Source organism: Amblyomma mixtum, chromosome 3 (assembly GCF_055824585.1).
Source record: "Amblyomma mixtum isolate Tamu chromosome 3, ASM5582458v1, whole genome shotgun sequence".
In the NCBI taxonomy this organism is placed as follows: Eukaryota; Metazoa; Arthropoda; class Arachnida; order Ixodida; family Ixodidae; genus Amblyomma; species Amblyomma mixtum.
The window spans coordinates 87865246-87882945 of NC_143014.1; the positions used below are offsets into that span (position 1 = coordinate 87865246).

At 45.7% G+C, this 17700-nt stretch overlaps 2 protein-coding genes across 8 annotated transcripts in view; one reads left to right on the forward strand and one right to left on the reverse strand.

The window, feature by feature from the left end:
• The window catches only part of LOC149350847 (uncharacterized), a 145012-nt gene that overhangs the window by 61616 nt on the left and 65696 nt on the right, over positions 1-17700 (reverse strand). For all 7 annotated transcript variants that reach the window (XM_089580040.1, XM_089580036.1, XM_089580038.1 and 4 more), the window contains 2 exons: positions 17148-17421; positions 13880-14126 (listed from right to left, as the gene is read on the reverse strand). In XM_089580040.1, coding sequence (XP_089436166.1) covers positions 13880-14126; positions 17148-17421 — 521 coding nt within the window. The remainder of the gene's footprint in view (positions 1-13879; positions 14127-17147; positions 17422-17700) is intronic.
• On the forward strand, positions 1376-4965 carry LOC149350848 (uncharacterized). Its single transcript, XM_089580043.1, has 2 exons — positions 1376-2201; positions 2934-4965. Exon 2 carries the CDS (start codon positions 3005-3007, stop codon positions 3419-3421), a length of 417 nt encoding a protein of 138 aa, XP_089436169.1. The 5' UTR covers positions 1376-2201; positions 2934-3004; the 3' UTR covers positions 3422-4965.

Genomic DNA, 17700 nt, shown 5'->3' on the forward strand with positions numbered 1-17700 from the left:
TGAAAATGAACACAGCCCTTTGTCGCATAATTGTGCAGAGTGCAAAGAGTGTTAAGACTTCTTGAATTTGAGTAGATAAGTTAAGCACATCCTGAATCATATACCTTTGTTACACACTGTAATTGCCATCATACTGCTTGTCGCGCTATATGCAGAGAGTTTTGTGTTAACCCATGAACTGCCAGGCCCACGACTCCTCCTGCTCACACACTTTCTGGATGCCAAAGCACTTCTTTTTCTGGTGTCAAAAGCATTGTCAGTGCTCGCCGACTCACATCCTGGCGCAGATTACTCATTGCACAAAGTGATTTAAGCTGCTTAGCAATAAAGAACAGAGCCGCAAGCTTACATTATAACCTCACAGATGCCTTTCCGCAGCCCACAATGCTATAGCACTTTTTAAACGGAGTGCACCGTGTTGTCGCAACCTGAACCGTGAACTACTCCTCTGGCTCAGCCCACCATCATGCAGAGAAGTTTGTGTTGTCACCAATTCTTCACGCAAATATTTTTGCAGACATAGGTCCGCATAGCAGGCAGGAAATAAAAAACAATGACGCTCCACAAGAGACGACTGCACTACACACCGATGTTTTCGCACGTCGCAACCCGAACATCCATAATCACAAAATGTACTGTATCAAGCAGCAAGACGCAGAAGGATGGCGACGCTGCTGTTGTCGCGGAAGAAAACAGTTCGACGGCCGTGCAGCCAAGATCGCGTCACGTTGCACTCACAGCAGTTTCAAAGCACAGTACGTGGTAACTACACGAAGCGTGATCAAAATCGGTGATGGATACGTAGCAGAAACAGAGTCGTATAACAACGCTCGCTTCAGTCGCGATCACTGCAACCAGTGCGACTAGCTGCACAACGCCAAGTTCATTTCAGCATTCCGAAAACACTGCGTGCGTAGTGAGCCTTCGCACGTGCCCATTTCTCTGCTTCGACGGAGAAGCACTTGCTCCGACCGCAATCACTTTCACTTCTCGGATACTGTCACTGTGCTGTGTAGCTTATGCACGCGCAGGAAATTCGCCATGAGCAGCCTCTTTTCTCCAAGGCGAGCAGCTGTTACTCGTCGCTGTCCGTGGTGATCCTCACAGGAATTAGAAACGCTTCCAATGGCCACAAACGGCTCCAAACAAACGCTTCGTGACATCGCCACGGCGTAGGTCCTACGTCGGTTTGAAGACCAATGCAATACGCATATCTAGCATCCAACCGCGTGGCTTACATAGCACCTTGGAATCGACGCACTTTAACCATTCAGAGGCAAGTATCCTGGATCCAACTAGGCGGCTTGCACTGGTCTTGGAACCACTTGCGTACAACTGCTCGAAAACAACGCAACTGCCGCCGCGAGCTTTAAAGCGGCCATTTTGACTGCTGACAGAAGTGACGTCATGTCACGTGATCACACTCCTGAGCGTCGTCTGCTCGAGTGTGTGTACGGGATATGGTTTGGCAATACGCGCCCCGGCCTTCCGTGCGTTCAGAGCACGCTGCGCGCGTCCTCCCATCAATCGCAATCACGACTTGAGGGCTGTAAGCAGTGTGGTTGCGGGTGGAATCAGTGATATGTCTGAAGACGGCATCAGCACTCGAGATGCAACTTGCAGCGAGATAGGAATTTCTGGCCGTGATGTTTAAGATGCCGATTGGAAGTTTTCGCATTGTTTCGCTGTATTCGAAAGTGAAAAGTAGTTTTGTTTGGAAACATTTTGGGCACTTAACATACCTCACTAGGGGAAAGCAGAAGGGAGTTGGAACCGACTACTACTGTGAAAGCTGTTTGGCTAAGTCATCAGAGGACGACGACTCAAAGCTTTTCGAATCGCAAGTAGAGCGTCTTTTGTTCTTTATGGAACTACTTTACTAGGCTGTTTTGCCATTTCATTGTGAGAATTTTAATATTCACCTGTTTCCTCCGCAGCTGCAAGGTAAAATGCTATGCTAGTACAGTAAGCACGTCGAACATGCAGAGACATGTTGATGGACGCTCACGAACTACAAGACGACTGCAAGAAGGGGGCAGCCAAGACAACCACGACGGTCAAGGATTATTTCCGGATGGTTCCCAGGTGCAAGACAAAAAGTACATACATCGTCAAAAAAGAGCTTGCTTGCCAGTGATCTTGTCCTTTAGATCGTCAGAGACCTGCTGCCCTTTAACATAGTGAAGGAAGAGGGGTTACAGGTGGGTTACGACTACAACGTAGTCTAAGCATTTGTTTCTTTTGTGATATTATAAGTGCGAACACAGAGTCAGTTATTTCTCTTCAGTAGGACTTCTTCATAAAATATGGAGTGATCAGAGAGCTCTAAGAGCTCCCTGACCGAACGACCTTGTCGAGGGCAGCCCTGGATGATGTGTACTGTGGCATGCACGGACAGGTGAAGAAGATGGTAACTGAGGGGTTGAGGTTCTGTGCAGTCACGTACGATCTGTGGACCGACAGCTACAGGTGGCGAGCCTACATCACGTTCACTTGTCACCATATTGATGTTATGTTAAATATGCTGTTTTTAGAGTACCGATAGCAATAAGCGCGTGTCTCAACCCATGTATTAACTTGCAGCGTGTGCTTCCACTATACTTTTCTAAAGTTTTTATTTACTTTAAACTTGCGTGAGCTTTTGAGAACAAGGCAAAGACAAAAAGAATAAGCCCGCATGCTTCATTCTTGCCTCTATCTTGAAAACATATATTCATTATATCACGAAAGCATTATGATTGCATTAATGCTGGGCAAGTGTAGCGAACGCTGAAAAAAAGGGTCAATTTTAATGGGGAGGAGAGGGGGCCAGGTTTTGACAGAGTGACTGAAATGAGAACAAACCAATTCATGCAAGAATCCTGAATTAGAATATTTTGATCTTTTTCTGACTGTGCTGTTTCAGAGTGTAATGGCTGCTGTTTTTATTTCAGAGAACTACGAGCTCGTATCATTGACTCTGAGCACGAGACACCTGACCGAGAGACATACAGGCAATGCCATCATGAATGAGTTTCAAAGGTGCCTCGGAGAATTCAACATGGTGGGAAAGGAAGTGTGCACAGTCACTGGCGCCGGCTCGAACATGAAGCACGCAGCAAATCGCGTGCAGACGGAACATCACCTGTGTATTGGGCACGGCCTACACAACCTGGTTGTCAAGGACAGATTTGGAAGTGTCTCAAAACTCAACAGCTTGCTAGTCAACTGCCGTGACATAGAGAAGACGGTGCACTACCGAACCTCCGACCTGGAGCAGATAGCGGACTCGGAACTGAATGCGGCAGTGCTGTCGTTGGTCAGTACAGCCGAAGCGCTTGAACATGACGAAAATGATCCTGTACTTGATGAAGGCTGTCAAATCAGAGATCATGCATACAATGCCACTCCAGTAGCACAGGGAGGACGCAGTGACAGTTAAACTGGACACACCGACCACGTGGCATAACATATTAACTATGTTTGAGAGCCTCGTCGCGAATAAGGCTGTGCTCAGGAAGTTGTTGGCTCGGCTAGGGCGCCCGTTCCCTAGTGTCGAAGACTGGTGTCTAATTGAAGAGAATGTGCAATTCCTAAGCAAGTTTAAATGCGCGGTGGAGCTTCTTTCGCAGCAAAAATCGAGCACGTTTAATGTGCTCATTGTTATTCGAAGCGAGCTTTTCACCTCACTTCCAAGACGCCATGTCCGGCAGTTGCCTAGTGCAAGAAATGAAAAGAGAGATCCTGCAGAAATTTGAACTCAGGTTTCCTCTAACTGATGTTATGGTCATTGCATCGCTTCTTGATCCCAGGTTTCAAAATCTAGAAGCTATCGAAGAGTATGTAACGCAAAGGGAGACATCCAAACTTGAGTTTCTAGCTAAGCAGGTGCGTCGCTATGTCAAGGAATGCGACATCACAAAGCCAACTGTAAGTGACGCGTGCCCTAACGAAACTTTGACATACTTAGCGCAACACCATTCCAGTGCACCACAGCACTGGACGAGCCAATTCAATGCCGAGTGTCACGCACTTTTAAGCAAACCCTGCGCGCAACTGCACAACATTCTAAAATTCTGGAAGGGGGCTCAGAATGAGCTACTATGGCTCTCGTGCCTGGCTAAAAAAATTCTGTGCATTCCGGCCACGAGCACACCGAGCGAACGAGTGATCTCGGAGGCTGGTCTCGTACTTCGATATCAAAGAGCCAATTTGCACCCACTCACCGTAGATAAACTTGTTTATTCACGATAACTATAGCCTTTGTAAATCTTGCCTCTAAACTAAATTCTGTCCAATCATTGTTTTGCTCACAGTTTGTTCGCTAGGGATGCGTTTTATGGTGTATTTTTCACACGCACGCACACACACACACATGCCGTCTTCAATATTTAAGAGTTTTAAAATATTCAATTTTTATTACCTGTCATTTTTATTGTTTGGAAAATCTGAAACATTCATTGGACTTCCAAATAAAAATATATCAACATTTCTACTACACGATGCTGTTTCTTTGTAGCATTCATATATATCACACATATGATGCAACTGACACCGATAGCTGCACTGAAATATAAAAGTTTCTATCTAACAGATTAAAGAACAACTTTTTTTTAGGAATTAATCGTGCCCCCCAGCTATGCCTGCATTATACTAACCCGCACTTTGTTCATTCCACCTGGTGATAAGTTAACGAATTGTGCAAATTTCTATTCTACCTCGTCATATCTCAGCTGAAGATACGTTCACCTACTAGAAAAGTATTTTGATTCTTTTTTCTTCCGGGAAACTGCCTTTTTAAGAAAGTTACTTAAGCAAAGAGCGATTAATATTGAGAACATGTGATTTCGTGCAGCCGGGAACATTTGTGTTATAACATGTACTGATTGGTTCACAGCGTAAGTGCTGAACCAAACAATTAAACGTCAGTAACAGAAAGGGTATGGTTATTTTGTACGTAAAGCACATTGCATAAATACACTCTCAGTCAGAAGAAATGGAAGCTAGGTTAACACTTCGAGAGTGTCCCGTGTGTCGGTGCTGGCTAAGCAATGCAAGAGGAATTCACTGACTGTGCACTGGAAAATATTATATAAACCTAGGTATGACAAAATAGAGAAAACAATTCTGACTACACACACTCAGCATACGCGCATTGAGATATGTGCCAATTTGTTTTAATGCCAGCTGAAAAATAAGATTTACAAATCGTTTTTCATTTCTCTCGCTCTCAACACGTCTGTATGTGTGTCCTATTAGCCCGTAACATGAAAAGCATAGAATTTCAACCTGTTTAACAAAGAAGGATGTAGCGAAACAGCTTTCTCTTAATTTGCGGTTTCGGTTTTTACGCCGGCGAGAAAAAATGGCCGTGCGCCGCCGACTAAAAACAACCACCACGCCGCCGCCGCCAGTCGAAACCAGCATGGCGCACACCTCTATCTGCCAATACTATAGACTGGCAACAATGGGAGCTGTGCAGTCTGGCAACACTCTAGTATGGTAACACTGAACGTTACTCGAACCAACTCAGTTTCACAGCTCCCCATACCGCCCAGCGGAGGAGAGTGTCCCAAGCGGCGGTCACGAGAACTAACGGCGCTGCAGTCGAGTCTTGCTCCCTGCCGGGCGCGTCGTCTGCTACACGCAGCGCGGAAGCGTGGAGCGGCCGGCGCATATGAGGTTTGGGCGAGCTGCATTCGCGCTCTACATGGCTGCTGTAAAATAATACTTCCATTACGGCAGCTTTTGCTTCGAAGCTGCGTGTTATCTTGGAGAACACGTTTGTGTGATGCGAAATTAGGCTGTTAAAGGGACACTGAGGAGAAATTGAAGTTGGCTTGTATCGACAGAGTACCAGCTCCTGATTACAAAAGCGCCACTCATACTGACAACAAAGCTCTTGTAACGTAGAAAAGAGCAAGAACCAAAATACAGGTATCGCCGCCACAGGCCAAACTCGCAAGTACAAGCGTGATGACGTCATAGGACAAAACAGTGTTGCTAGAACCAATGGTTCTAGTAACACTGGGACATGAGGAGCCACAGATCACTGAGGCGCAGCCAATCCATGCGTAAATCTCCTTGACGTTGCCAGATGGCGCCACGTACCCGGCAGCTACGCGCGCGCCTGCAGCATCGGGACCAATCAGCGCCTGCTCGCCGGCTGTAGGCGGGCTCACGGTATGCTGCTAACGGTAACAAAGCACACGGTATGCTAAAGGTGTCTATTTGCGAGAACTTCGTTGACGACTTCGAGAACAGGATCCATCGTAATGCTGGCAAAATGCCGGTGCAAACGTAAGCGAAGCGACGGTAGCGACGGCCGCAATAGCCGATAGATGCCTTCAACATGCGGCCGGCGGTAGCTTTCATTTCGGCTGTTGCTAGGCCGCTCTATTGGCTGTCAGAAATCATGGAGTCTGCGTTACGTCATGTTTCACGTCACTTAGTCCTGTGTCGTCATAGGAGAATCCCAAGTTTGAATCTGAGTGGCGGGAAAAACTTTTTCAACTTCGAATCCAAATTTTTCAGAAATAAATGCATCTTTCGTTGCCGGCCAAGTGGGAACAAAGCCATGAAGTGCCGAAACTATCAGATTTTGCTATAAAAAAAATATTAATAGAGCTCTCTTCACTGTCCCTTTAATATTGTGAAAAAATTGCAAAAACGCTGAAATGACTGCCCGTGGAGTCATCGTTGGGATACCCGCTATTGCATCCCGGTGCAAAGTAGGTCAGCATGAAGAGGCCCGATGTCGCAAAATACTAAAAAAAAATTCAGGGGCCACTTTGACGATCTAAAGTGCGCTAGGCGAAAGCCTTTCCACGCAACTTTGGCCGCACAGCCGTTGGCACACACGAGGCAGCTATGGGGCGACTTGTTTTGGCTAGCCATGACAAATTGGGTCGAGAATAATTAGTCGTGGCCCATCAATAAGTAGTCATGATTGATTAATTACGAACTAGTCATGTCTGGTTAATGACTGGCTAGTCATGACAACAGTCATGACTCGTCTTGACTAACCAGTCATAACTACTAATGCCTGGTTAATTACTAACTAGTCATGACTGCTTAATAACTAACCAGTCATGACTAATTAGTAATTGGTCATGGTTAGTCATGATTAACCAGTCATGACTAACCTTGATTAATGGCTAACAAGCCATGACTGGTTAATTACTAACTAGTCATGACTAACCATTCATGACTAATTGGGTCATGACTTGACTTATGACTTACTAGTCTAGATTGGTTATTAACTAGTCATGATTGGTTATTGACTAACTAGTCATGTCTGGTTATTGACTAACTAGTCATGTCTGGTTAATGACTAGCTAGTCATGACTAACCAGCGATGACAAACCAGTCATGACTAGTCATGACCAACCAGTCATAACTAGTCATGGCTGGTTCATGATTAACTACTCATGATTCCTTAATGGCTAACCAGTCATGATTAATCAGTCATTAGTCATGACTAACCATGATTAACGGCTAAGCAGTCATGACTAGCCATGACTAGGTAATTACTAACTAGTCATGACTAACCATTCATGACTAATTGGGTCATTACTAATCATGACTAACCAGTCATAACTAGTCATGACTAGTTAATGACTAACTAGTCGACTGCTTAATGACTAACCAGTCATAACTAATGTGTCATTAGTCATGGTTAGTCATGGCTAACCAGTCATGACTGACCATGACTAATGACTAACCAGTCATGACTAGTAATGACTGGTTAATGAATAACTAGTCATGACTAACTAGTCATGAGTGATTAATGACTAACCAGTCATGACTGGTTAGTTAGTCATTAACCAATCATGACTAACTAGTCATGAGTTAATGATTAGTTCAAATGCCAAATGAGTAGTTAGTGACTTCAAATGCCAAAGGCCCTGGTTCGATTCTCAGCCTCAACAGTTTTTTTTTAAGCAGTGACGCCGAAACGCGGACACATGTGCCGACACGGCTGCTAACGACAGTATGAGGCATTAAAGGCTTTCGCATTAAAATAAACTGAGAAGCAGACGACACAAAACGGCTGTCTCGAGCGCTCTTTAAAAAGGGCGCAGCAGGGCCAGCGAGCCGCACCGAGCGGCGACGAGGGAGCAAGACTCGATCGCAGCGCCACTAGTTCGCGCGACCGCCACTTGGGACAGCTCTCCGGGCAGAGCTGTGAAACTGAGTTTGTTCTAGTAACGTTGGGTAACACTGGCATAGCAGATGATGGGTACGACTCGCGAAATCGTACCTCTTCGGTCTATCGAAGCAGACCATCAATACGATCGTCAAGAACATAGAACGCGGCGCCATAGACAGGGTAAGGGCAAAGGAAGCTCCCCGATGTTTCTTTGTTGGTAGGATTTCAAGGATGCCGGATGTCCACCCCCCTCCCCACTACACTCGCCTCCAATCTCCTGTCTGGCCTTTCTCTTCACATTTTTGGGCAAGGTGTGTCGACTGGCTTTTTTTTTTTTTTCGCTGCCTCCTTGGTGTAGTTTGAACAGCGCTCACCCCAACAAAGGTTTGAAGCGGAACGGAAAGTGTCGCCCCTAGCGTTATTCATATTAGTTTTCATTCGCTGCACTGATTCTTTCTAGTTTTTGTGGCATGCAAAAAGCTTTGAGTACTCAGAGACATAATATTTTGGATCCATATCGTGAGTATAAAGAGACAATATGCAAACTCGACGCACAACCAATCAGAGAGGCAGAGCCCAATCTGGATGCTACCTCATTTCCGCTGCCGAGAATGGCCGCTGCGTGCGACACTATCGGCTCGAAACAAGCATTTCTGGAGATTAAAATATTAAATGTTAAATACTACGATTTCGGCGATATCTTTGGGTGTTCAGGAGCCACAATGTCCCTTACTCTGCATACAAAGAATAAAGACCTCAGGCTTTATCTACGTCGCAGGGTTCCTTTAAAGGGAGACGCAGGTCTTGAAATGGTAAAAAAATGCTAAAAACTTTATTTTTAAGAAATGGCATATTCGTGTTCAATATACTCTAAGGTACCTGCCTATAAAGGTTCAAACTCTAATTCAACCTCCAACTGCTAAAAAACTATATTTGAAGCCTCCAAAGAGTCGAAAAGGAGATTCCGTCAAACTCTAATTCAACCTCCAACTGCTAAAAAACTATATTTGAAGCCTCCAAAGAGTCGAAAAGGAGATTCCGGAGCAAAATGCAGGAGAACTCCGCTCCCATTGCTTCTCGCAGTTGACTGCGTCCCCGACGGTCACAATCTTGGCCTTGTTGAAACTCTAGTGCTTTTCTCAACATCCCAGTATTACTCACTACTGTGAAATACTCTTGGAACATTTGCATTTCACCATTTTCTGAGGCTTCTACAATGACCTCTGAATAGCTGGCACGCACAATTCAAATGCGCTTTTCTCAACTTTGTGTATTTGCCAGCATGATTAGCCTAACGAAAGTTTTTGTTATGTTTTTATGATAACATTTCAATTAATCTTATGCCGTTAAACTTAGAAGGAACAAAGTTATGGAGCTATGCCTTTTTTTTGATGGCTCAGTCGAACTTATCAAATTTTGTGAACAATAATGTCACCTAATTATATTTCATAATTATGATGCCTTCTGTGACATAACTGAACATTTTAATATGATGATGTGCCTCAATAACAATATAAATAGCATACCTCCACATGGTAGCTCTTTGGCTGCAGCTCCAATTCAATCGGAAGCAAAAAATATTCAGGGAAAGTGTCCTAATGACCGTAAGAAATTACTTATTAGGCTTCATTTATTTTTCTATAATATGGGGACTGATAGGGGATATTCAAAATTCCGCAAGTAAGCTTTCACACATAGGTATGTTGTCAAAGACAAGATGGCAGACTACTCTATAAAAAAAACTGTGAGGGCTACAGGACAGGCGTTAAGGGTGTAAGAAAGTATTTTGGAAGAATCAAACAAAAAACTAGTCCTCCTTCTTTTCTTTCAGCTGGAAACGCATGGTCAGCCATCTTGTCTTGGACAACAATGTCATGTGGGACAGCGCACTTGTGGAATTTTGAATATCCGCTACTGGGATACACTGAAACTAATAATTTTTGAAAACAGAAGGAAGAAATACATATGCACACCTAATTTCATTATGATATCTCTAATAATAAAAATTTTCATTGTAACACCAGTGTCTCGCCTTAAATGTTGGGGCTGGTATTCGCGTGGCGGCGAATCGTGCCTGCGCAGCTTTAATTTACTCCATTCTTAGACGTCGCCCGCCACACAAAGTTTAACAGTAGTCACAGCTCACGGAACTAATCTATGCAGTGTGTGTAGTCCCGAATACAGGAAAAGGTAGCAGCAAGGCATGTTGGAGGCATACGGCTTTACAGAGACGGCATATTTCAAAGTGAAGTGATCGTACCCGCGGCAAACCACACTGCAACCCTGATTTTCCTATTATAAAACCGTCAACAACTGGTGTTTTGGTGACGGGCAAGACAGCTCTCATTATACGCAAGCCACCGCAGAGAGCATATCGCCAGTTATGATTTAGGCTCTGTCACTAGGCCTAATTAAAACGGTTGCTCACCCGTTTGCAAGTTCTTATCACTTTGCCATCTTCACCTTCTCGTTCCGGGCCCTTCGTACTGCGGGCACAGTGCATTTCTTGCAGCGGCAGGTTCGTTTTCGTGTCTAGACTGTGTCCCAACCCGTGCGTTCGTCGGCGACATGCCAAAGGCAGTACAGCAATAGTATGCAGAGCTCATGAAAGCAGTCACCGCCCATCATCAGTGTACACGACGCACAGCAAGATTTAGTCGTCAAGAGCTTCAGAATGTGCACAAAACTACTGACCCCTTCCTCCGGCACACTGGCATTAATTTAGCGATTTTTTCAGTGAAATTTGATTTTTCGGACGCTTTCGCGGTTCCTAGAGAGTGAAAAATCTGCTGTCAACTGTATTTGCAGTTTTTGTATGCCTCACATAACCTGGTGCTCACTTGTGACACTGCAACTCTCTTTGAACTGATGAAACCAAGACCAAAACTTCACAGACGAATACCGTATAAACGCGTGTAAGGGCCGCACCCGTGTATGGGCCGCACCCCATTTTCCCGAAGGAAATACTTTAAAAAAAATAAATCCGTGTAAGGGCCGCACCCCAACTTTCCATGACCCAGGCGGGTATAGCCTTCTAAATGCACGCGCCGTGGCCTCCGCGATCGGCTCCGGCTGTGAACAACGGTGCTCTTGATCGTAGAGGCCAAGCACGCGCACAAGAGCTTCCAAAAACCGTTCATGGATGGCGCGCGAGGCCGCAGCCATCATCATCATCATCGTCAATTTTTTTCTCCCTCGCGACTTCCCGCTATCTACATCGGCATCAGTATCTCCAGCTCGAGCCTTTTATGGCGTGTTAGTGCATTCACCGTAGTTGTGGCTTTCGCGTGCTGCCGCCGAGTAATGTAGTTTTAGCACGATGGGCAAGCACGTTATCAGCTACACGGCTGGGAGTTAGCTCTTGAACAAGGCAAGCATGCGGCGGACAGGGAATTCGACTTGGCCGAGAAGTGCGCCCGATGATCGTGCAATCAAAAGGGTGCATTGAGAAACACAAGCTGCAAAAAGCGTGCTTTCCGAGGCGAGCCGTGCGAGTTTCCCGAACTGTAAGAAGAGCTGCTCTGCTGTGTGATGGAAATGTGGAGCAACGGCTACGCGTTGACAGCGGACATGCTGCGCGGCTTCTTTGGGATGAGCATGCACCAGAGCACAGCACCAGCTCAGAGTCGAAATACTACGCGAGTGACGATTGAACGTAGAATAAATGCCGCTCACTCCCCGATTGGTGTGTTTTTGCTTAAAAAAAAAATTTTTTTCGTATGTCGCGTGTATGGGTCGCACCCCGAAAATTGGCCCCTGAATCTCGAAAAAAAAGTGAGGCCCTTACACGCGTTTATACGGTATTCATATGTAGGTTAGGTACTGAGCATAGGCGAATTTCACATGGTGATTCATGTTTACTACTGTCCTGTACATCATTTGAAAGCAAAAATACACTATGAAAAATATGGTGTATCTACCTTTTTAACAGTAGCCACGGGTAGTATTTACAAAGCTCAAGAAGTCAGTGTTAAATATAAATTATTCACCCGTCCAGCCTGGTAGCAAACATTCACATTGATACTGAAACCTAGTCCGATATAAAAACGATTGTTGCAAATTCCCCAACTGCACACCTATAAGGGGGAAAATGAAGCATCAGGCACTGCCGCAGCAGATGGCTCCAATGTTAGCAATGTAAATTCCAACTTTCCACTATGCAGAGGTGCTGCCTACGGGTAGTGCCACAGGATGTCTTCACGCCCAATATAGATTAGCAACTGAACGAAGACATGTGCTAGCTCCAATTAGCATAATGAACAGTGCAAAAGGACCAGGACAAGGAAAGAAGCAGACATATGAAGCAACGAACTGGCAAACGGCTGAGCGACCTTTGGTAATTAGGCTCAGTGACTTTCCTCGTCTTGATCCTTTTGCGCTGTTCATTATGCTAAACCTTCACCAACTCGCCCAGTTTTCCATTCTGCTGGATCCAACATGCAGCTGATTAAAGGACCGAGAGCTGTGGATTTTAAACAAATTTTGCCTTTTTTGATAGGCAGCTATTCTGACCGACAGGAAGTCTTCAACATTACCTCAAGTAAAAAATACACAAAAAAATAAGCTCTAAGGCTGCAGTTCATATTTTTATGCATTTTCTACTACAGTTGACATAGCAAAATACCATCAAAGTGAAAAGTGCTAACTAATACTGTCGATCCCAGATATATAAAATTATTGTTAATATCAAACAGTCAAAGCAACCCTTTGAAACAAACTATGCAAAGCAGTTTGCGTTTATCAAACTTCCACTCAACGGAACATTCGATATATTGAACAGCAGCCAAGCTCCTACAAGTGGCACTTCTCCTAATGGTGCTCCCACTATTACTTGTTGCATGCAGAGCCAGGTCACCTGTGGAGCCCTGGAGGTAGCTTTCAGCCCCACGTATCTATTTATCACGTGAACCCACCATCATATGGGGAAGCCAGCATTCAGTACATCCCTTGCCATGAAGTGAAGCCAACCGACCTAACGAAGGCTAGCACCAGTTCCTGCCTGGCCTGCTTCACTGCCGAAGGTGCTACAGAAACCAACTGTGCCTTAACTTTCAAGCGATTATTTCGTTTATAGAGTACTGGTAACAGAATCAGACCTCTTATGAGAGGCAGTGGCAAGTTCCAAAGCACCATCCGCCGTGCTTTACACTAGGCCCAGTGATGCCCAGTAAGTGGCGTGCTGCCAGTACATTGGCAGGTGGCATGCCACACTAGGAAGCACACCACTAGCATGCGTACACCACATTCTAAGTTACGTCGTACCTAAAGGAATAAACTTGGGCAAAGGGATTGAAGAAGAAAACACAAGAGACGTGAGTACAGGATAGAGCGTTAGGCGCTCTGTCCTGTCCTCACGTCTCTTGTGTTTTCTCCTTCAATCCCTTTGCCCAAGTTTATTCCTATAGTTGCTGTTCTGAACCAACTCACCCAGACAAAAGCGCTTATTAAGTTATGTCGTGTTTCATATACTGAATTATCAACATAACGAACTAGTTAATGTTCCTCTTCAGGTCTGATATATCCGGGACCGACTGCGAGCAACCATGAATTTGCCTGAGATACAAAAGCACTACCACAAATATATATATATATATAAAAAATTCGTTTTCATTACATGAAAATTGTTTAGCTAATGACAGGCTTCAATTCAGTACAAGATAAACCAAAAATCTTCGACAAGTCCACGTAGCATAGGTCAGCAGATGTTATTAATGCACAAGGCATCAAGGAGCCACCACACACACTCACCAGGTTCCGAGTGGCGGCGTGCAGGGGTTGAGGAGCTTTGGGGCGATGTGGTGCCTGGAGGTGCTGGCTGGGGTGACAAATCAGTACTGGTGTGCCTAGACTTGAAGTGGCCATCTTCCCAGTCTTTCAACTGAGGCAGGCTGTCCAGTGAGTCAAGGTCAAGGTTGATTGGACGTGTGCCATATAACTGTAGCAGCGATTGAGGGTTCCATGGTGTACAGGCATGGCATTCACATGTCTCTGCAGCCTGCAGCAAGAAGACACAAAGCTGATGCTCACGTAAATCAGGATTGGTTTATGGTTTAGGGGGTTTAACGTCCCAAAGCGACTCAGGCTATGAGGGATGCCTTAGTGGAAGACTCAGGATAATATCAACCACCCGAAGTTCTTAAACATGCACCGACATCACCTCTAGCCTTTCGCATCCATCAAAATGTGCATGCCACAGCCAAGAGCGAACCCACATCTTTCGGGTCAGCAGCTGAACACCATAACCACTGAGCCAAAGCGGAGGCTGTAATTAAGGTTGCCAAAACCGTAACATACAGTCACCAATTGATTTTTCAAACTTGGCAGGACCCGAAAAATGGCCCGAATAATCAAGGAGTCCAAAAAATCCGTGAACTTAAAAAAAATCCCTTTGCTAATAAAAAAAAAGCCAGCTTAAAAAATTGCGGAGTTCACGGTTTCCCATGTTTCATTTGCATGCGATAATATTAAGATTGTATTGTAGTCAAGCTCTCATGTGCACACCACCTCATGTAACCAATACCAGCCAGTGCGACATGGCTGCGGGTCATGCCATGAATGCGCTGCAGTGCACGCCCTGCACCGCCCTATGCGCGCCGTGAAGCGAGAACAATGTGTTTCCCAGGGCAACGGTGGTCACGAAGACCAAGACAAAAAACTCATGTGAAGAAGCAAGATGAAGTGAGTGCCTTCGGCTGCACTCCCTCGTTTATCTGGACGCCGCGTGCTCACATTGGTTAATTCGGAGAGGTCCCCGAAGGGGTGCTGTGTTTAGATATGACTTGCACAACAGGCGATCGTCCACCTTTTCGTACACAGGCCTGAAATGCACATTTCATTGTCTCCCATGCCCCTCTGATGTGTGCGCAAAGGCAGGCGTGTTGACGGTGGGCAAATTCCCATCAATAGGCTGGGAGCGAGTCCAGCCGCGTAGTTTCAGTTTTGGAGCTTCGCTATCAGCCCGGAGACAGGAGATATTGGCAGCTATCACAGCAGCTATCGGCTGTGCATACCAGCAAGCCAGCCAAGCTGCACGCTGTTTGGTATGACAAATACCTTGTTGCCGATAGTTTTTACACGACAGTATAAGGGCCCCACATCGCAGAAAAGCCGGTGTCGGCATTGCCTTCAGCGTCGACATGACGGAAAAATACGAAATGATCCATTCTTCCAATGTGCCGGAACTCTGCACTCGTCACATGCTGTTCACTGTTTGTGTGGTGAAGCCTCTTCACATGCGAGGTTACATGTGAAGAAGCTCCACAGCTACCATTTTGGATACTGAAAGAAGCAGCGGAGGCCCTTACCACTGTGGAGCAGTTCTGCTTCTGACATTCCCTAAAGCGTGCATGAATTGAAACATTTGGTGGAACTGTGGGAAATCACTGATGTTGCGCAGTTTTCATCTAGAAAGGAGATAACAATTGCTTAGGTTCCCATCAAATAAATTTCACGTTCACGCGAATGGTTTTTGGTAGTTTTGGGGGGCTATTTGATAATCGCCATTGGGTAATTTTGAAGTTTTTTCCACTCCCTTGGAAGTCCAAATTAATAAGGTTTTACTGCATCCGTATTCATTATATTGAGGTTTGGCTGTATTTTTTGCCAGCAATATGCCTGAACACTCACACCTAAATTTATTTCTCTTGAATAAGTTTGGTTTATGGGGTTTAACGTCTCAAAGCGACTCAGGCTATGAGGGACTGCGTAGTGGAGGGCTCTGGATAATTTCGACCGCCTGGAGTTCTTTAATGTGCACTGACATTACACAGTACATGGGCCTCTTGCATTTCACCTCCATCAATATGCGACTGCCGCCACCGGGATCAAATCTGCATCTTTCAGGTCACCAGCTGAGCACCATAACCACTCAGCCACCGCGGCAGCTCATTTTTATTGAATAGTAATACAGTGTACTGGTAACACCCTGAAATGGACTAAATGGCCAGAAGAAAAGTGCTCCTGGTAAAATTGCCAAATTATCAACATTTCTGAGGTACCAGATCAAAAACAAAACCTGTAGGTGACACTTAAAGGGGCTCTGAAAGGGGCTCTGATAAAGTTGCGGTATGCCTGGTATGTTAAAGCACGCCATTTCACGAATATTGTCCAGGAAGAATTCTCTTAATGCGCTTTGTAGAAGCTGAGTTACCTGTAGTCAAAATTTGAATTTCAGCGCCTTCCCACCTTTCCCTCTCCTCTCAATCATTTTTTGCATGCTGGAAGGTCGGTGCTCCTCCGCCGGCTCCACCTCCGGAGGCGGAGCTTCCTGACCTGCTAGGGCTGCGCGGCTCATTGGCTGTGGCCATGGTAGCTGCCTTACATCTGAAGGAATCTAATCAATAGCCATCTCTCAGCTTGTATGCGCAGGTGTGAGCAATGGAGGAGGGTGCGATCATGAAAAAGTCGCAGGAAGGGCTCGCCAACTTTCGCGCGTGATTGTGGGTTCTCTGCTGTGTGTATTAGTGTATTATATGGCTCAGGTGTTCATGACAATCCAATGCAGTGGATGAGCGAGTTGATGTCCTCCCCTAGAAAGGTGTTTCACAGCCCCTTTAAAGACGCGATAGCATTAACAGGTTAAAGCCAATATATGCGGAACTGGTTATTCTCTACTTTACATTCACAGATCGCTGGGAGTCTTCATATCACCCCTCGCACAGTGGTGCAACAGTTAAGCGATGCGCCATCTGCCCTGCGATGGCAGGTGCGGCCACCGGTCGGACTTGTAAGACCCAGGCTGTTCTTGCCGAACAACCTCTCACAACCAATCATTAACTGAACTGCCACCTGCCACAGTGGGCAGTTTGCTCACAATCCAGTGAGCAGGTTACGATATCCCGAGGTTACGTGACCCAAGTAGCCCACAACTCGGTGGGCACACACAGGGACTCACAGACGACTAAGCGGCTGAGTGGAAGCTCTAGTGCTAACACACTAAAAATGATGACTTATGTAGTCTCATATGAGACACAGCAATATACAAAGACAATCTAACCTGTAAGCAAAAGAAACTTGCCTTCTTGGACAGGCTTGCTTCAGTTGACTGACTGTCTAGCCCTGGGCCACACGTATCTCCCCCATGACCCCAGGCAGCCCCAGGCAGCACTGGTGATGGCGATAGAGGTGATGTAGAAGAAGGTTCTCCTGCTGCCAGTACAGAAGGCCGGGTTTCCGCAAATGGGCACATCATACCAGATGCTGTTGCCAGGCAGCACTGCCGCTGTTCAAGTGCAGAATTACACCCTTCCTGTTGTAGCTCACCGGCCAAGAGACTTCGACAGCAATGTCCACTGCATCAATAAAGAACAGATGTATATATTATGCAGCCACTGAGCCCACACTCCCCACCTGTAGCTGGGAAATAACATCTCAGCACAGGCCATAAATCTGCAAACAGATGCTCACAACAAGACTGCGATGTACGCCTTCTACATATGTACGTATGTGCAAAGCTAATAATGCGTACCTTGCACACAGAGTCAGTGATGACAGTGAAATGGTAGAAGCCTGTTACCTTTTTGGGGACAGTACAGGACAGATGAATACACACATATAAGTTGTTTTCAAAA